The sequence below is a fragment of the Pristiophorus japonicus genome, chromosome 2, assembly GCF_044704955.1.
Source record: "Pristiophorus japonicus isolate sPriJap1 chromosome 2, sPriJap1.hap1, whole genome shotgun sequence".
Lineage (NCBI taxonomy): Eukaryota > Metazoa > Chordata > Chondrichthyes > Pristiophoridae > Pristiophorus > Pristiophorus japonicus.
Window position 1 is genome coordinate 356,625,930 of NC_091978.1, and position 20,872 is coordinate 356,646,801.

At 43.4% G+C, this 20,872-nt stretch overlaps 1 protein-coding gene across 5 annotated transcripts in view; it reads right to left on the reverse strand.

The window, feature by feature from the left end:
• The window catches only part of wrn (WRN RecQ like helicase), a 139,334-nt gene that overhangs the window by 88,348 nt on the left and 30,114 nt on the right, over positions 1–20,872 (reverse strand). For all 5 annotated transcript variants that reach the window (XM_070872508.1, XM_070872521.1, XM_070872503.1 and 2 more), the window contains 3 exons: positions 18,897–19,008; positions 12,462–12,897; positions 8,329–8,406 (listed from right to left, as the gene is read on the reverse strand). In XM_070872508.1, coding sequence (XP_070728609.1) covers positions 8,329–8,406; positions 12,462–12,897; positions 18,897–19,008 — 626 coding nt within the window. The remainder of the gene's footprint in view (positions 1–8,328; positions 8,407–12,461; positions 12,898–18,896; positions 19,009–20,872) is intronic.

The following is a 20,872-nucleotide window of genomic DNA, read 5'->3' on the forward strand; positions in this document are numbered from 1 at the left end:
GGAAAAAACATTTATACAAGTTCATAATTTCTCTCAGAAACCTCCCACAGTGCTTCATGTACAATTAACTGCTTTCAAGCTCAGTTACAATTGTTATGCAGATGAACAAGGCAGCTACTTGCATGATCTTGTTCAAGATAAGATTGTCAGGAAGAACTTCCTGTTGTTTGAAAAAGTGTCATTGGATCTTTAGCATGCAGCTGAACTCCCAGAGCAGTTGGGGCTTTGGTTTAGCACCTTATCCGAGACAATTTCCACAATAGGGATTCAAGCAGTAATTTCGTGGTATCACCATTTCATAAACAGCACAAATTATAGCAGTGAGCTAGGATGAAATTAAGGTATTTTCCCTCATTAAGATCAGAGTACAGTTCTATTAATACAAAAGCAAAATACTGCAGATGCTGGAATCTGGAATAAAAACAGAAAATGCTGGAAATCTCAGTCGGTCAGGCAGCATCTGTGGGGAGGAAGCAAAGTTAACGTTTCGGATCGATGACCCTTCGTCAGAACTGGAGAGTGTTCAGAAAGAACAGATTCTCAACAAGCACTGAAAGGGGGAGGGGAGGAAAGAACAAAAAGGGAAGGTCTGATAGGTTGGAAGACAGGAGCGATTAGAGACACAAAAGGGATGATGGCCCAAATTCAAATGGTAATGCCATGAATTAGAAAAGCATTAGTCAAGGTAGGGTGTGAATGGTGGGATAATGACCAGCTGCCATTAGACAACGATAAAAAAAAGAAACAGGCTCTGAGGGGGGTTGGGGCGGTGGGGGGAAAGGGAGCCAAAGATTGGCAGCGGTTAAGCTCTGAAATTGTTGAACTCGATGTTGAGTCCAGAAGGCTGTAAAGTGCCTAAACGAAAGATGAGGTGCTGTTCCTCGAGCTTACATTGAGCTTCGTTGGAACAGTGTAGGAGACCGAGGACAGAGAGGTCAGAGGGGAATGCAGTGGAGAATTAAAGTGACAGTTCTACTAATCTGTGTGTTACCATAGGTAGATATGGTAAAAACAAAAATGCAACCCTGCCATTACTCCTATCGCCTCCCATTGAATTCTACAACACATAGAAATACGGTTGTAGATGTGATGTTCCCTAATGAAACTGACAACCTTCCTGTTATTTTAATTTGACCTATGGTGCATCAACAGTTTCAGCAGACCACAATTATATTATTTGGTTATCATTATGCTACCAGGTCTTAATGTTCACGTACAATAAATTTGTTTTTGAAAGACCCTAGATAAGGAAAGAATCCACTTCCATTTCTAGATCATTATTTTTCTCAGAAATGTACCAAAGTACTTCACCTATAATGAACTGCAGTCATCAGAACATCTGAAAAATAAAAACGTTATAGTTTTGGGCACTCCATTATAGATAGGACATTAAAGTTATAGAGATTGCACAGCATAGATTCACCAGAATGATACTAGGGGTGGTAAGTAATAGTTATGAGAAGAGATTTGGGACACTGGGACCATTTCCACTGGACCAGAGAAAGCAGAGAAGTAATTTCATAGAGATATAGGCCCCAAGTTTCCACACGCGGCGAAAAAGGCACACCTCAGAGCTGGGCGCCTGTTTCTCACGCCGAAAACGGCGCCGGAAAAAAAGTGCGGTATTCTCGAGCTCCTTGGAGCTCGATGTCTGCTTGGCGCGGCGCACAGGGGGCGGAGCCTACCACTCGCGCCGATTTTGTAAGTAGGAGGGGGCGGGTACAATTGAAATGAGGCTTCTTGGTGCCGGCAACCCTGCACGTGCGCATTGGAGCGTTCGCGCACGCGCAGTCTGAAGTAAACATTGGCACTAGGCCATTTTTAAAAGTGCTGCAGAAAAAGTGAAGATTTGTTTCTTGGACCCCTGCAAAGGCTTGTATTTTAATTTTCTTGATATTTGTGTCTGAGGGAGTGCTTTTAGCAGCACTGCTGAATAAATCACCTGCTGAAATCAGTGAGTTCAGCTTTTCACTGCTAAACTTGCAGAACCGGTGCCTGCAAATTAAGGACTGTGTGTTTGGAGAAATAAGAGTGCCAATTCAACTTTACAATGGATCAAACCATTGCATAATATGTGGTGTTGACAATGCAGCACCCATTCTGCAAATTTAAATATGAAACTGTCTATGTGGCTGCCTCTCCCTGTCCAAATGGCCTCAGTCCCCCTCACAGCTGTATCTTTGGCTGCCGGCCAGCCACTGACGCCGCCCCTAAAGCGTGGCCAAATGGCCTCAAGAACCTTAATGAGCTACGTGTGTCCTGTGTTCATTCTTCGGCTCCCGTCCAGCCACTGACGCCGCTGCAATCCCATGGCCGAATGGCCTCAAGTCCGTCCGGGTGCTGCATCTTTGCGGGGAGTGAAGGCCTGCCTCAAGCACCGCAGCTCAGCTCGAAGGCTGCTTGCTGCCTGCCGCTGCCGTCGAGACACTGACGCCACACCGCTGCCTGAAAGGCCTGCCTGAAGCACTTTCACACAGGTAGGAACATGGTTTATTTCATCTTTTCTTTGCTTATAAATTTTTATTCAGGTTGGATTTATTGTTATAATATTTGTAGAAGTATAACTAAGGATTGATTGTAGAATTTAATGACTTCTCTTCCCCCCCCTCCCCCCACCTCGTTCCGGACGCCTAATTTGTAGCCTGTGCCTGATTTTTTAAAGTGTAGACAAGGTTTTTTCAAGCGTACAAAAATCTTCACTTGCTCCATTCTAAGTTAGTTTGGAGTACGTTTTCACTGTGGAAACTTTCAAATCAGGCGTCAGTGTCCGGACACGCCCCCTTTTGAAAAAAAAATTCTGTTCCAAAGTGAAACTGTTCTACCTGACTAGAACTGCAGAAAACTAAATGTGGAGAATTCCGATTTCTAAGATACTCCGTTCTGCACCAGTTGCTCCTAAAAATCAGGAGCAAATCATGTGGAAACTTGGGGCCATAATATTTTAGATATTTTCCTGTATTGTCTTAACTGAATTTTGTTAACTCAGAATAGTTCTGCAATATTTAATTTAGCTTGTTGTCTTATCAAGACAGCAGACATGAATTCAGACTGGTGACCGTAGTGTTTGGAAAGTTCATGGGCCTGAAATCGCGCCCCCCACGGGCGCGTATTAAGTGCGCACGCGTCCGTGGAGTCCGCGCAAGTTCCAGGTTTAGGTATGCGCCTAAACCCGGCACTTGCGATCTGGCATCGCACGCATGCGAAGGAAAAGGACCTCCGTGGGCGGTGAGTTGGGCTACTTGCCCAACTCCTGCCCAGCGAATGTCCTTCAAATTCTTATGCTGGTAAGGCCTGCTTTTACAAGAGTAAGAGTTTTAAAAAATAGAAAAATAAAATGTTATCACTCATTTATAAAACCCTGTCCATTAAGGCAAGTTTATTTTTTAGCTCTGTTAAAAAAAAAATGTTTTTCGTTTAAAATATTTAATTAAATTGCATTTTAATTAATTTTAAATATGTAATGAGTTTTTAAACTTATTTTCAGTGCATGTGTTTTTGGGGGCATTCCCATTCATACTTATAGCAGCTATGAATTACTATAAGTATGAATGGGGATCCCCCTACTCTGATAGGTTGGGCCGGCCCACGTGATCCCAAAGATCCGTGCAATTCTGGGATACGTGGGCCCCTACGCTGGCCTTAGCATAGAGCCCCAGGACCACAAGTCACCGAACCTCCGGGACCGCCAGGTACTTGCATAGAAATTATTGCGGTCGGAGGCATCCGCCCGTGGGAAGCCTCCGACCGCAATTTCTGGGCCCCATGAGTAAACAGAGGAGTGATCGTTGTGTACAATCTCAAGTATTTGAAACGAGGAGTGTAGGAATAATTAGATCTCACCGTGTTCTGTTCATTTCTGTACTTTGTGAAATAAACCAGCTTGTTCATCTACTGCGGCCTCGTCCTGAATGAGCTTTTCACTTTGCCTTCCATGGAAGGAGAATGCACGCGGCAGCATATCTGTAGTGCGAGTTATACATGAGCCCGGAATTTGCAGTCAGACGCGTACCTCCAGAGTACGCCTCTGACCCGCTAAAAATGTACTAACTTACCTTCAGGCTCCCAAGGCTGTGGAGAGTTCGGGACTCGGGCCTCTACTCGTAAGCCTGCATAAAGGCCCACGGATCCCAGGAACGCAGGTGGTTCGGAAGTGTCCCTGGGATCACGTGGGCCAGGTCGTCCAATCAGAAAGGAGGATTCCATTGCTGTCATTTCCAAATGGAATCCCTAAATAATTAAAGAATTTACACAATGCTGATAAAAATAAAAGTTCTCATTTTCAAATGTAATTAAAAGTCCTTTCAATACATCAAATACAATAAAAATGTAATTGTGAAAAATATTAAACATTTTAATCTGGGTCAAAATTTGCATAAACTAATTTTAAGTGTTTGAGCATCATTTTATTTTTTATTTAAGATTTATATTAACCCTTACGCTGGTGAAAACAGGCCTGCTTTTACCAGCCATAAGAGTTTTATGGGCATTTGCTTGCTGTAGTTGGACAAATAGCCCAACTCTGCAGCAGCAAGTGATTTTACTTTGACAGATCGCATGTTCCAGGTTTTCGCACATATGGAAACCCAGTATTTGCGGGATCTTTTAGAAGGCTTATGACGTTGTATGGTGAACGTACCCCATTGAAGCCACTGCAAAATCTAGGCCGTTATGATATTTGCTCCTGTCCGGCAATGCCTCATCCTTGTTTTCAAACCCCTCCATGGCCTCGCCCTTTCCTATCTCTGTAACCTCCTCCAGCCCTACAACCCTCCAAGATATCTGCGCACCTCTAATTCTAGTCTCTTGCACATCCCCCATTTTCATTGCTCCACCTTTGTTGGCCATGTCTTCAGCTGCCTGGGCCCAATGCTCTGAATTCCCTCCTGAAACCACTCCGCCTCTCTCTCTCTTCCTTTAAGATGCTCCTTAAAACCTACCTCTTTTACCAAGCTTTTGGTCACCTGTCCTAAGATCTCATTATGTGGCTCGGTGTCGATTTTTGTTTGGCAATGCTCCTGTGATGCATCGCGAGACGTTTTACTACTTTAAAGGCACTACCTATATAAATGCAAGTTGTTGTTGTTGATCCTTGGCTTTTATTATTATTTTTTAATCAGATATCATAGAAGCATAGAATGGTTACAGCACAGAAGGAGGCCATTCGGCCCATCCCGGCTCTCTGCAAGAACACTTCAGGTAGTCCCACTCACCCGCTCTTTCCCCGTAGCCCTGCAAATGTATTTCCTTCGGATACTTAGCAAAATCTGCCTCTACCACCCTTTCAGGGAGTGCATTCCAGATCCTAACCACTCGCTGCGTAAAAAAGTTCTCTCATGTCGCCTTTGGTTCTTCTGCCATTCACTTTATATCTGTATCCTCTGGTTCTCATCCCTTCCGCCAATGGGAACAGTTTCTCTCCATCTACTCTGTCTAGCCCCCTCACGATTTTGAATGATTTGTGCACATATTCCCCCAGGTCTCACGATTTCTGCACGGCCTTTTGAATTGCACCCTTTAATTTATATTGCCTCTCCTCATTCTTCCTATCAAAATGTGTCACTTTGCACTTTTCTGCGTTGAATTTCACCTGCCACATATCCGCCCATTCCACCAGCCTGTCTATGTCCTCTTGAAGTCAATCACTATCCTCCTCACTGTTCTCTTTACTTCCAAGTTTAATGTCATCTTGAAATTCTACCCTGTACCCAACCCCAAGTCACTATTGGGCAGGAAAAGGTGTACTTAGGATCATAGGAGGAGCAAGGTTCGCTTACAGGACTGGCTAAGAAAATATTACGCAAGACCCAAGAGTGTGGAGAGAAACAATCTTTCCAGTGCTCGGAATGGGAAGGGAGACAACCATTTAAAATTGTCACTAAGAAAGAGGTTAGAAGAAATGTCTTAATGCAGAGAATTGTGGGAGCATGGAATGCTTTTCCACAGAGAGTAACCGAGGCAAAGACCATTACATCTCTTAAGGAAACTATGGCTAAATATTTGAAGTAGAGTAACATAGAGAGGGTGCAACGATATTAGTTTTGCATTGCTCTCGCAAAGAGCTGACATCTACACGATGGGCCAAACAGTATCCTTCTGTGCTGTAAATTTCTCTTTTTACAAGCTGAGCTCCTCCCGCACCCCTCCCCAAATAGCTGTGTGCAGCCGAGTAGCTCAACTGATTCAACTACAACTTGTTTTCATTGCCTGTGTTCAGCTGGGAAATGTGGCAGGGAACAGTCTATTCTGTAGGGAGACTGCAGTTAACACCCTTCCTAGAAGAGCAGTTGTTTGCACGCCCTTCCAGTGGGCCATCTGTGCCAATGGCCAGGTGAAAACAGGCTAATTCAAGTTTCCACATTCTTGTGGGAATCCCTCATCGTATCCAAAAGCACACTACATGAGAAAATTTGGCTGCCAGTTCAGCTAAAATACCACTGCATGAACGCCCAAGGGAAAATCCCTTCTGCATTGCAGTTCTGTTCCTTTGCATAGCTATTACTAGGGTGCCATCTGGTGGGTGTCTGTAAATGAGCAGTTTTGAATTCAGCTCTGAATCGCAATGCTCTTACCCACAACTTCCTTTTCCTCCAGCACACTGAAAAGACCTACCAACAGTCAAATTAAATCCCCAATTACTGGGCTACCCAAGTCAAAAATGTATTATCGTATAAGCTACCCATTACCATTGCTAAACAGGCAGGCAAAGTACAGGCTTTGCAGACACTAATACTGCAAAACTGGAAGATGCCACAAAGTTGTGGCAGGCTTGACACAAACTTAACAGCAGAGCTTCTTAGGTCTTTTGCTTTCTCTGAGCCCATACCAGTACAGCAATATCTTTAATATACTGGTGCAAACAGAGAGTACACATGTTATATTATTCGTTCAAATTGTAAGGATTGGAGTAGGGACACACTCAGGTAAATGCACAGCTTGTGCTCTACAAGTGTTTTCTGGACAGTCAGTTCCTTTCAGTAACTCGGAAATAGCAATGGAGCCTCCTATAAGCCAAAAATAATATTAAAATGTTAGGCTTCACTATAAAGTAAAACTGATAAAAGTTTACCTTTTCCTTAAATTGACTGGAACTAACAATATCAACTCCTGGCACAGTAACAGTGTCAAAAATGAAGTATATCAGAAAGCACAGGATGCAAACAAATGACTTATCTTTATCGCCTTGCAAAGCAGAAAAAGACTATGTCTTCATTGGTGACCCAGTATTTGATAGTCACAACTAAGCAAGATGTTTTAAAAAGTGTGACTTTCTCATGAATATTGAGCAGATTTTAATTGGATCGCTCTTTCAAAGAGCTAGCAAAGGCACGAAGGGCCGAATGGTCTCTTTCTGCGCTGTACCATTCTATGATTTTCTCTTGTGTTACGATTACTCAGTTGATGCAGCATTATTTTTCCTCATATTTCAATGATAACAAGGTAGATTTTCCGAATGTACCACTAGGTACGAAATGAAGCTGGTCAGGCCCTCAGACTTTTTACAAGACCCCTGTGCTCGTTGACTTACATTGGTTCCCGGTTAAGCAACAGCTCAATTTCAAAATTCTCATCCTTGTTTTCAAATCCCTCCACGGCCTCGCCCCTCCCCAGCTCTCTAATGTCCTTCAGCAGCTCCCCCTCCCCCAAGAGATGTCTGCGCTCCTCTAATTCCGCCCTCTTGAGCATCCCGGATTATAATCGCTCAACCATTGGTGGCCGTATCTTCTGTTGCCTAGGTCCGAAACTCTGGAACTCCCTGCCTAAACCTCACTGCCTCTCTACATCTCTTTCCTCCTTCAAGACGTTCCTTAAAACCTACCTCTTTGACCAAGCTTTTGGTCACCTGCCCTATTTTCTCCTTACATGGCTCGGTGTCAATTATTTTGTCTCATAATACTCCTATGAATTGCCTTGGGACATTTCACTATGTTAAAGGTGCTATATAAATACAAGTTATTGTTGTGGTGCTGTTAATGCCATTGTTACTGGCCATTAAGAGCTGTGACTTAGGTGAAACAAGCTGGACAACGACAAGGTTTCTTCCCCTGAAATAAATATTTCACTTTTCACTGTGTTCCCATGGGAGTTCCAGGTGAAGAAAGAATTGAACTTACTCAAATGAGACAAGAAAGTTTAGCTGACAGGTGGATGTTGGGGTTTCAAGTACCTGAGCTACTGTGCCATCTTTGCCAAAATTGAATCAAACCAAGAGACTGCAATCGATACATACAGTTGAGTCAGTTGGTCAAGTTCTATTCTGCTGTTACTGCTGCCTTGCTTCATTCTGCATTTCAAAGTAACGTGGCGCAATCCTCCACTTTTTGATCTTACCTTGAGCATCTCACTCTCCAGCTCCTCATCACTTTCAATCACACAAGAGAGATCTGCTTTTTTATCAGCACCAGGTGCCTACAGAATTACAAAACATACAATTAGTGTGAAATGAAAACAAAAAAAAAGACTTGCATTTATATAGCGCTTTTCACAATCAACCGACATCCCACAGTGCTTTACAGCCAATGAAGCACTTTTTGAAGTGTAGTCACTGTTGTAAGGTAGCAAACATGGCAGCCAATTTGCGCGCAGCAAGCTCCCACAAACAGCAATGTGATAATGACCAGATAATCTGATCTTTAGTGATGTTGATGCAGCGATAAATATTGGCCAGGACACCGGGGATAACTCCCCTGCTCTTCGAAATAGTGCCATGGGATTTTTTTAATGTCCACCCGAGAGGGGAGATGGGGCCTCGGTTTAACGCCTCATCCGAAAGACGACACCTCTGACAGTGCAGCACTCCCTCAGTACTGCACTGGAGTGTCAGCCAAGATTTTTGTGCTCAAGTCTCTGGAATGGGGACTTGAACCCACAACCATCTGACTCAGAGGTGAGGATGCTACCCACTGAGCCATAGCTGACACTAAATGATGTTTTATCTCCAGCAACATATGTCCCAGCGTCAACATGTTGGGGTCACAACTGACCAGTTATATAAAAACCATGACGGTAAGAACAGGCCAGAAGCTGGGTATTCTGCAATAATTAGGCTGTTCTCAAAGCTTTTCCATCATCTACGAGGCCCTAGTCACAAATGGGATGAAATGCTCACCACTCACTTGGATGGTTGCAGCCACAATAACACTCAAGAAGTTTGACACTACCCAGGATAAAGCGATTCTCTTGATTGGTGTCCCTACCACTTCCATCACTGGTGCACTGTGGTTGCAGTACATACAATCTACTGCACACAGCAGCTACCCAAGGTTACTTCTCCCCGTGACCCCTACCACCGAGAAGGATAAGAACAGTACTGTTGTAGAAACACCATCACCTCCAAATCATACATGACACTGACTTCGACATATAATCGGCATTCGCACATTGTCATGGTCAATATCCAGAAATTCTCTTCCTAACACCATTGTGGAAACACCGCCATTACAAGAAGTTCCACTAACATCTTCTCAGGTCAACTAGGATTGGGCAATAAATGCTGGCCTTTTCAACACTGACACATCTCAAGAACTATTAAATGGGTACTGAAGTGGCTGCTGTGTAAAGATGATTTGAAAAGTTGAAGTGGAAAATTTTGCTGCAAAAATAACAATTCCTGTTGACAAATTATTGGGTAAAGCAGCATGAATCCCAGTGCTAAAGCTGTGCAGAATTTTTGTAATCTTCTGTCCTGGTATTAACCATGACAATACATCAATTGGCCACTGTATATGCAATGGAAATTGTTAACAGGGGTCAATACTAAATGTTCATCGGAAATCAGGCTCAATTTTTAGTACTGATTGTAGATGCTGAAAATCTAAAGTAAAACCAGAAAAAGTTGGAAACCCACAGTAGATCAGTCAGCATCTGTGGAGATAACAGACAAGTTAACGTTTTGGTTGTAGACTCTTCATCGATGCTACAACTCAAAAACAGGCCATTCATCCCAACAAGTCTGTATGAGCATTTACCTTCCATGCAAGCAACTAGACCCAATCACAGTTACACACCCTGTTCTTATAACCCTTGATTCACTTTTCCTTCAGCCATCTACCCAATCGAATCTTAAATGGAGACATAGTTTCTGTCTCAACCAGTAACTTGGGAAGTGAATTCCAGTCTCACAACTCGTTGTGCAAAGAAGTTTCTCTCGCTCCCTGTTCTAAATCTCTTAGATTTAATCTTCTATTTATGGCCCCTCGCTCTGCCCACACCGCCTTGCCTTACTTGAATCATTGGCTCCCACACGAACCATGATGACTGGCTGCTCTCCATCTCCTTGCGAAATCTTTCCAGTCTATGCGATATGTTCCTTCTCCTCGTACCAGGGAGCCCACAAATCTTCCAGGACTAACAGTCTGAACTGCAAGCAGTCAAGTCAGCCCTCCTAACTATTGAATGCCCATCACTGCAATATTTCTCGGTGTTTTGCTAACCTCTTCCTCCATAAACCATCTGCTGGTGCCATTAATATTTATTTGAAGGCTCGCTCCAGAATTCTCATATTCACCACAGGAAGCTGAAGCTTCAAATCTGTTTGAGAGCGTAAGTTGCTCTGGGCTCTCCCGTTCTAATCTCTCCTTCCTGCCCCACAGACAGTCGTCCATCTTTCCTCCTCCACTGCCCGCTCCCCGTCTATCAGTGTGACTATCCACTCAAACTAAATTTGTGAATAGCACCAAACTGGGTAAAGGGGCCGGGGGTTGTCAATACTGAGGAAGACTACAACAAATTACAAGACGATATTTATAAACTTGCAGAATGGAGATACAATTGACAAATGGATTTCAACACAGATAAATGTGAAGTATTACATTTTGGCAAGAAAAATAAGGAGGTCACACATTACTTGGAAAATCAAAGTAATATTGCAGTGATGGGCATTCAATAGTTAGGAGGGCTGACTTGACTGCTTGCAGTTCAGACGGTTAGCCTGGAAGCTTTGTGGGCTCCCTGGTACTAGGAGAAGGAGCATATCGCATAGACTGGAAAGATTTCGCAAGGGGATGGAGAGCAGCCAGTCATCATGGTTCATGTGGGAACCAATGATTCAAGTAAGTCAAGGCGGTGTGGGTAGAGCGAGGGGCCATAATAGAAGATTAAATCGAAGAGATTTAATCAAAATGAGGTATAAAAGAAAAGGGATCTTGGAGTACAAATACACCAATCACTAAAAGTAGCAGATTAAAAAGCAAACCAAGCACCAGAGTTTATTGCTAGAGGGATAGAATTGAAAAGTAGGGAAGTTATGCTAAACCTGCATCGAACCTTGGTTAGACCACACTTTGAATACTGCGTACAGTTCTGGGCACCATATTATAAAAAGGATATAGAGGCACTGGAGAGGGTGCAAAGAAGATTTACAAGGATGATACCAGAAATGCGAGGGTATACACATCAGGAAAGATTGAACAGGCTGGGTCACTGTTCTCTCGAAAAGAAAAGGCTGAGGGGTGATCGAATAGTGCTCTTTAAAATTATGAAAGGTTTTGATAGAGTAGACATTGTTTCCACTTGTGGGGAAGAGTAAAACTAGAGACTATAAATATGAGATAGTCACCAACAAATCAAACGGAGAATTCAGAAGAAACCTCTTTACCCAGAGAGTGGTGAGAATCTGGAACTCACTACCACAGGGAGTGGTTGAGGCGAATAATAAGGGGAGGCTAGATAAGCATATGAGGGAAAAGTGAATAGAGGGATGCGCTGATAAGAGTTCGATGAGAAAAGATGGGAGGAGACTCGAGTGGAGCATAAACGCCGGCATGGACTGATTGGGCCAAATGGCCTGTTTCTATGCTGTATATCCCATGTAAAAACTCTCGCTCCATAAAATGCTCTCCCACCCTGACAAGTCGAATTGTCTCCAACTCCTTCTCAAGTTCATTGAGCAATGCGAGTTGCTGGTTCTTTTCACAGACGTGTTTGCCCAAGTCAACTCTGGGTGCTCGAAAACTCCCACATCTTGCAAGAATGCAGTTACCGGTTTACTTTGTGATGTGCTCGAACTAGAACTCTCGCAAGCACCTCCTTTTTTTTTTTAGGTGCAAACCAGTTCCAACTGGTCAATCAGCCCCTAACAACACACCATTTAATTAACACCTGGCCTGTGATCTACTTTCAGGTGATTGGCAGTTAACTGCCAACTGACTTGCAGTTACACAAGTTAAAAATTCTAAGCTTGCATTTGAGGGCATTAAAAAGCATAATTTCTGTTCAACGTACCCACAGCGTTATCCTTTACTTACCACTGAATTCCCACTCTCACCAAATTCCCATTTTTAGAAGTCCTTGTTCTCTGTTTCCAACTCACTTGGTTACCAGCTCACTCTGTGACGTATTCCCAGCTTGAGCCAACATTTTCTATGTTTGCTTCATTATAAATCGGTTCATTGTCAGGAGAATTTTATTGTAATAATACCAATGCAATTAGTTTTCACAGATTATATGGCAGCATGATATTTTACCTCGATTGGCAAAGAAGAAATAGTATTTTCCACGGCATCTTCCTCTTGTGCTTCACGCTCCAACATCTGAAGCTCATATTCAGTTATGGCCAAAGACATCATGTAATCCTCATGCTTATTTTGATTGGGTTCTGCACAAACATCGGCATTTTTTTGGTCAATCCCCTGGGGTTTCGAGTGTGGCGCATAAGCTAGACCACTGTTATGTGGAGCCAATGGCAAGTTACTTTCTTGGTCTATTTCTTGGCAACTTTCACTTGTCTTTTGCACAGTTTCTAAACCATTTTCTGAATGATCATTTGCAGCTCGGCTGTCTGTGTGCGATTCAGTTTTCTGTTTATTCCCTGGTTCTGCACCAGACTTGGATGTTGATTCAAGCAAGACACTCCGTAAAGCAGAAACATTTTCAGAAATGACACTCAAGATATCTGCAGCTCTGTTAAATAAAAAACAAGTGTTAGTATATGGCACACCAACATCAAATGTAGATGCTAACAAGTGCCTGAAATCTATATCGCTGCCACACACCACTGTATTTGTACATGTGCATTAATGATTGGATTATAATGTAGGAAAAATGCCCTGTTCCTTCCAATTGTCATTAGGCAATTAAAACTCTAATGGACTATTCCCACGTTATCTAATCTCTTGAAGGAGTTGAATATCTGGCGGTAAATATCAAATATATATAGAATTTAACCCTGAAATAATTTCGTTTCATCCCAAAATAACTTCATTGAAGACAAACGTAGGTCCCTTGCAATCGGATTCAGGTGAATTTATAAATCGGGAATAAAGAAATGGCCTTTTGGCTAAGATCATGCGTAACTGACCTGACAGGGGAGTAACCATGACCCCAACGTGGTTCTCCCTGGATCAGGAAGGTGGTTCTCCTATGCTTTTTGGAAATAGGAGGTGTGTGGGGTTGCTGACCCATCCACCTCCATGGCACGAACCTGGTATTGCAGTACTTCCAGGAACGGTACTTGGGGTCTAGGCCTTTTGGTGTGCAAGGTGACCTCTGGCGTTTGTGAGCTGACAAAGAATTGGAAAGATTGGCTAGGAAAAATGTAAAGAAATGGCAGACCAATTGAACAAATACTTAGGTTCTGTCTTCACAAAGGAAGACACAAATAACCTTCCAATTGTACTAGGGGACAGTAGGTTGAGTGAGAAGGAGGTACTGAAGGATATCCTTATTAGGCGGGAAATTGTGTTCAGGAAATTGATGGGATTGAAGGCCGATAAATCCCCGGGGCCTGATAGTCTGCATCCCAGAGTACTTAAGGAAGTGGCCCTAGAAATAGTAGATGCATTGGTGATCATTTTCCAACAGTCTATCAAATCTGGATCAGTTCCTATGGACTGGAGGGTAGCTAATGTAACACCACTTTTGAAAAAAGGAGGGAGAGAGAAAACAGGTAATTATAGACCAGTTAGCCTGACATCAGTAGTGGGGAAAATGTTGGAATCAATCATTAAGGATGAAACAGCAGTGCATTTGGAAAGCAGTGACAGGATCGGACCAAGTCAGCATGGATTTATGAAAGGGACATCATGCTTGACGAATCTTCTGGAATTTTTTGAGGATGTAACTAGTAGAGTGGATAAGGGCGAACCAGTGGATGTGGTGTATTTGGACTTTCAAAAGGCTTTTGACAAGGTCCCGCACAAGAGATTGGTGTGCAAAATCAAAGCGCATGGTATTGGGGGTAATGTACTGACGTAGATAGAGAACTGGTTGGCAGACAGGAAGCAGAGAGTCGGAATAAACGGGTCCTTTTCAGAATGGCAGGCAGTGACTAGTGGAGTGCCACAGGGCTCAGTGCTGGGACCCCAGCTCTTTACAATATACATTAACGATTTAGATGAAGGAATTGAGTGTAATATCTCCAAGTTTGCGGATGACACTAAACTGGGTGGCGGTGTGAGCTGTGAGGAGGATGCTTAGAGGCTGCAGGGTGACTTGGACAAGTTAGGTGACTGGGCAAATGCATGGCAGATGCAGTATAATGTGGATAAATATGAGGTTATCCATATTGGGGGCAAAAATACGAAGGCAGATTATCTGAATGGCGGCAGATTAGGAAAAGGGGAGGTGCAACGAGATCTGGGTGTCATGGTTCATCAGTCACTGAAAGTGGGCATGCAGGTACAGCAGGCGGTGAAGAAGGCAAATGGTATGTTGGCCTTCATAGCTAGGGGATTTGAGTATAGGAGCAGGGAGGTCTTACTGCATTTGTACAGGGCCTTAGTGAGGCCTCACCTGGAATATTGTGTTCAGTTTTGGTCACCTAATCTGAGAAAGGACATTCTTGCTATTGAGGGAATGCAGCGAAGGTTCACCAATCTGATTCCAGGGATGGCTGGACTGTTATATGAGGAGAGACTGGATCAACTGGGCCTTTATTCACTGGAGTTTAGAAGGATGAGAGGGGATCTCATAGAAACGTTTAAGATTCTGATGGCCTACTCCTGCACCTATTTTCTATGTTTCTATGTTTCTATAAATGCAAATGCGCATGCACTGTTTAAAGGTTGCAGTCGGGACTTCTGTTATCTGACCACAGACCTCCACAAATGGCTCATCCATGTGGCCATTTGCCTGTGAGCCTACAGGAAGTGTGGGCAGGCTACACAATTTGATATGGGAAACAAAATATCTGAGAACTACCAGAAAGTATTGGCAGCTTTGACACAGTCCTTCTGAAAGCTAAACATTTTTAATTACTCTTCTCCAAAATGATTGGAGATAAATGGAACTTGCAGTGCAAAATCTTAGCCAAACCGAGAGCAACATTTGAGCTATATCTGAAAGCAGTCTTGCTGAGGATAATTAACCCAATGCAGATATTCTCTTTATATTAACGTCAAATAAATATTGTACTTTCAGTATTTGCTGTTGGTTATGCTTCATATTGCTATTTGTTTCTAAGTAAACTTCCTATTAGTGACTTAGAAACATAGAAAATAGGTGCAGGAGTAGGTCATTCGGCCCTTCAAGCCTGCACCACCATTCAATAAGATCATGGCTGATCATTCCCTCAGTACCCCTAGCGTCCTCCTCACAGCTCACACCGCCACCCAGTTTAGTGTCATCTGCAAACTTGGAGATATTACACTCAATTCCTTCATCCAAATCATTGATGTAAATTGTAAAGAGCTGGGGTCCCAGCACTGAGCTCTGCGGCACTCCACTAGTCACTGCCTGCCATTCTGAAAAGGACCCGTTTATTCCGACTCTCTGCTTCCTGTCTGCCAACCAGTTCTCTATCTACATCAGTGTATTACCCCCAATACCATGTGCTTTGATTTTGCACACCAATCTCTTGTGTGGGACCTTGTCAAAAGCCTTTTGAAAGTCCAAATACACCACATCCACTGGTTCGCCCTTATCCACTCTACTAGTTACATCCTCAAAAAATTCCAGAAGATTTGTCAAGCATGATTTCCCCTTCATAAATCCATGCTGACTTGAACCGATCCTGTCACTGCTTTCCAAATGCGCTGTTATTTCATCCTTAATAATTGATTCCAACATTTTCCCCACTACTGATGTCAGGCTAACTGGTCTAATTACACGCTTTCTCTCTCCCTCCCTTTTTTAAAAGTGGTGTTACATTAGCTACCCTCCAGTCCATAGGAACTGATCCAGAGTCGGTAGACTGTTGGAAAATGATCACCAATGCATCCACTATTTCTAGGGCCACTTCCTTAACTACTCTGGGATGCAGACTATCAGGCCCCGGGGATCTATCGGCCTTCAATCCCATCAATTTCCCGAACACAATTTCCCGCCTAATAAGGATATCCTTCAGTTCCTCCTTCGCACGAGACCCTCGGTCTCCTAGTACTTCCAGAAGGCTATTTGTGTCTTCCTTTGCGAAGACAGAACCAAAGTATTTGTTCAATTGGTCTGCCATTTCTTTGTTACCCATTATAAATTCACCTGAATCCAACTGCAAGGGACCTACGTTTGTCTTCACTAATCTTTTTCTCCTCACATATCTATAGAAGCTTTTGCAGTCAGTTTTTATGCTCCCGGCAAGCTTCTTCTCGTACTCTGTTTTCCCCCTCTTAATTAAACCCTTTGTCTTCCTGCTGAATTCTAAATTTCTCCCAGTCCTCAGGTTTGTTGCTTTTTCTGGCCAATTTATATGCCTCTTCCTTGGATTTAACACTATCCTTAATTTCACTTGTTAGCCATGGTTGAGCCACCTTCCCAGTTTTATTTTTACTCCAAACAGGGATGTACAATTGCTGAAGTTCATCCATGTGATTTTTAAATGTTTGCCATTGCCTATCCACCGTCAACCATTTAAGTACAATTTGCCAGTCTATTCTAGCCAATTCACGCCTCAAACCATCGAAGTTCAGGACCCTAGTTTCTGAATTAACTGTGTCACTCTCCATCTTAATAAAGAATTCTACCATGTTATGGTCACTCTTCCCCAAGGGGCCTCGCACAACAAGATTGCTAATCAGTCCTTTCTTATTACACATCACCCAGTCTAGGATGGCCAACTCACTAGTTGGTTCCTCGACATATTGGTCTCGAAAACCATCCCTAATACACTCCAGGAAATCCTCCTCCACCGCATTGCTACCAGTTTGTTTAGCCCAATTAATATGTAGATTAAAGTCACCCATGATAACTGCTGTACCTTTATTGCATGTATCCCTAATTTCTTGTTTGATGCTGTCCCCAACCTTACTACTACTATTTGGTGGTCTGTACACAACTCCCACTAGTGTTTTCTGCCACTTGGTATTCCGTAGCTCCACCCATACCGATTCGACATCATCCAAGCTAATGTCCTTTCTTACTATTGCATTAATTTCCTCTTTAACCAGCAATGCCACCCCGTCTCCTTTTCCTTTCTGTCTATCCTTCCTAAATGTTGAATACCCCAGCCTTGGTCACTCTGGAGCCATGTCTCCATGATTACATCATACCCGTTAACTGCTATCTGCGCAGTTAATTTGTCCACTTTATTCCAAATACTCCTCGCATTGAGGCACAGAGCCTTCAGGCTTGTCTTTCTAACATACTTTGCCCCTTTAGAATTTTGCTGTAATGTGGCCCTTTTTGCCTTGGGTTTCTCTGCCCTCCACTTTTATTTTTCTTCTTTCTATCTTTTGCTTCTACCCCGATTCTACTTCCCTCTGTCTCCCTGCGCAGGTTTCCATCCCCCTGCCATATTAGTTTAACTCCTCCCAACAGCACTAGCAAACACTCCCCCTCAGACATTGGTTCCGGTCCTGCCCAGGTGAAAACCTCCAGTTTGTACTGGTCCAACCTCCCCCAGAACCGGTTCCAATATCCCAGGAATTTGAATCCCTCCCTTCTGCACCACTCCTCAAGCCACGTATTCATCCGAGCTATCCTGCGATTCCTACTCTGACTAGCATGTGGCACTGGTAGCAATCCTGAGATTACTACTTTTGAGGTCCTACTTTTTAAATTTAGCTCCTAGCTCCCTAAATTCGTCTTGTAGGACCTCATCCCGTTTTTTTACCTATATCGTTGGTACCTATATGCACCACGACAATTGGCTGTTCACCCTCCCTTTTCAGAATGCGTTGATCCTTGCACCAGGGAGGTAACATACCATTCTGGAGTCTCGGTTGCGGCCGCAGAAACGTCTATATATTCCCCTTACAATTAAATCCCCTATTACTATAGCTCTCCCAATGTTTTTCCTGCCCTCCTGTGCAGTAGAGCCACCCACGGTGCCATGAACTTGGCTGCTGCAGTTCCCCCCTGATGAGTCATCCCCCTCAACAGTACTCAAAAGCGGTGTATCTGTTTTGCAGGGGGATGACCGCAGGGGACCCCTGCACTACCTTCCTTGCACTGCTCTTCTAGTTGGTCATCCATTCCCTATCTGGCTGTGTATCCTTTACCTGCGTTGAGACCAACTCACTATACGTGCTATTCACGTCATTTTCAGCATCGTGGATGCTCCAGAGTGAATCCACCCGCAGCTCCAGTGCCGCAATGCAGTCCGTCAGGAGCTGCAGGCGGATGCACTTCCCGCACACATAGTCGTCAGGGACACTGGACACATCCCTGACTTCCCACATAGTACAGGAGGAGCATAACACTTTTGACTGTAGACCTTAGGTTGTCGTGATGACATTCACCATTTAGAAGATGAGTACAAGACTACATGAAATCTACTAAGACTACTATTAGTGGGGTAATTACAGGTAAACACAAGTATTGAGCACTGCTTCCAGATTGCAAGACCAAACGTTTACTTGTAGGAACAGCCTTTACACCGTTGAAAGAGAAGACAATCGTAGAAAGCGCTGAAACCCTAACAAGCCCAATCTGAAAGCAGGCACTTATTTTTGTTTACAGGCAAAGGCAACAAAACTATGATTAGCAGATCATCAGGCGATGTTTCCCATCAGCTGCTCATTACTAACCTCTGCATACCACTAATGTAGGAATCAGGAACCATCTCTGCTAGTTTCTGCATTTCACAGGCAACAGAGGTCAGATTCGACCTTAAAAAAAGGGAAGGCAGTAGTTTCTGGTCTGAAACACACAAAGTAGAACATTATCAGTTGGCAGGTGTTTCATCCATATGTACAGCATAAAGTAGAGCTCATTTTTGGTCCTGTCAATATTAGGTACAGCCATCATTCCAACCTAATTACCTTTATTTTTTTGGGGGGGTTGTGGGAGTGGGAACCACAAAGCAACAGGAATTAACTGCTTTCTTTCCCTGGTCTTTCAAATGGCACTGTAGGACAGAGTGATTGCTAAAATCGGAGATGCTCAAGAGGCCAGAATTATAGGAGCGCAGATATCTTGGAGGCTTGTGGGTACTAGAGGAGATAAGGAGGAGCGAAGCCATGAAGAGATTTGAAAACAAGGATGAGAATTTTAAAATCGAGGCTTTGCTTAACTAGGAACCAATGAAGGTCAGTGAGCACAGGGTGAATAGGAGTTAGGAAGCACCAGAGTTTTGGGTGACCTCAAGTTTACGATTAGAACATGGGAGGCCAGTCAAGACTGCATTGGAATAGTCAAGTCTAGAGGTAACCAAGGCATGGATGAGAGTTTCAGAAGCGATGAAATGAGGCAGGGGCGGAGTAGGGCGATGTTCCGGAAATAGGCGGTGTTAGTGATGTGATCGGAAGCTCATTTCGGGGTCAAATATGACACCAAGGTTGCGAATAGTCTAGTTCAACCTCAGACAGATGCCAAATGCCCAAATATATCTGTGCAGGGCTCCCTGTATAATCTGAATTAAACCTCTTGAGTTTTGGGAATCCCAACTCTAATCAGAGGGTAGTCTCATCGCTGGGCAAATAACTATTGTGATGCCTCAAAAAAGTTCTTTCCACTTAGAACCCCACTAGAGATGTGGAATGCAGTCATGACTGAGTATGTGAAACAGAATCTCCAGTGGGTAGGTAGATGAAAACAAAATTAATCAACTTATTGTACATGCATCGTGGGATCAATTTTTAAAAATGATATTTTAGATTTTCTCTTTTCTCTATTCTAATTATCTTCTGCACCCGGGCCTCTGTAAATGATACTCTGAAGCTGACTTCTAAAAGGTGTGCAAGACCAGTTCAGTTGATGCCTGCCATTTACTATTTCTCCAAGGGAAAGCATGATCCCCATTTGGTGACTTCCCATGGGAACTCAGCAATAAGAAGTATTGCCATAAACCCACCTCCGCCTGGTCTGTGGCAGAGTACTCTGATCCTCCAACACCATGTACCACTACATGACTTTCGTATTTTTAAAAGGAACAGTACTCCATTTGAGAGGGAGCAATAGAATCACCCACTGGCACTCCAAAATACTGCTAAATTGATAAGTTGCGTGTTAGCAGCACCATTGTGGGGTTGGTGTTTCCACATGAGCAGCACCCTAGGCACAGAGTGGAGGCCAGATGGTTTCCCACGGAAAGGGGTAATCACCTCAGGCTGCTCTCATGCACTTATCACCCAGTGAAACAGCAGCACTGATGTAGGGTGGGGAACAGGTTCCCCGACTTTTAAATCTACTCGGGCATGAACATAATTACTGATTGAGTCAGAGGACTATCTTCAGAATTAGATTAAATAAATTACCATGTGGCAGCCTGGTGGGGTAAGATGTTGATGCACAAATTTAAATTTGGAATGAAGCAGCAGAACACACAGCCTACTAATCTGACAGAGTACATACTCTACAGGCACCCCCTAATCTCAGTGACCAAACGATGATGACTGATATTGTACAAGCGTAAAGAAAAAATCTTTTCAAATTTGTAACAAATAAAAAGTTTGTGTCAAAAATGAACCGTTTCCAATGAAAGTACACAAAGACAATAACAATCTAACGCAAACATACAAAAAGGTGAGAAAAGTGCATCACGCCCATTAAAGCTAACTGGAGT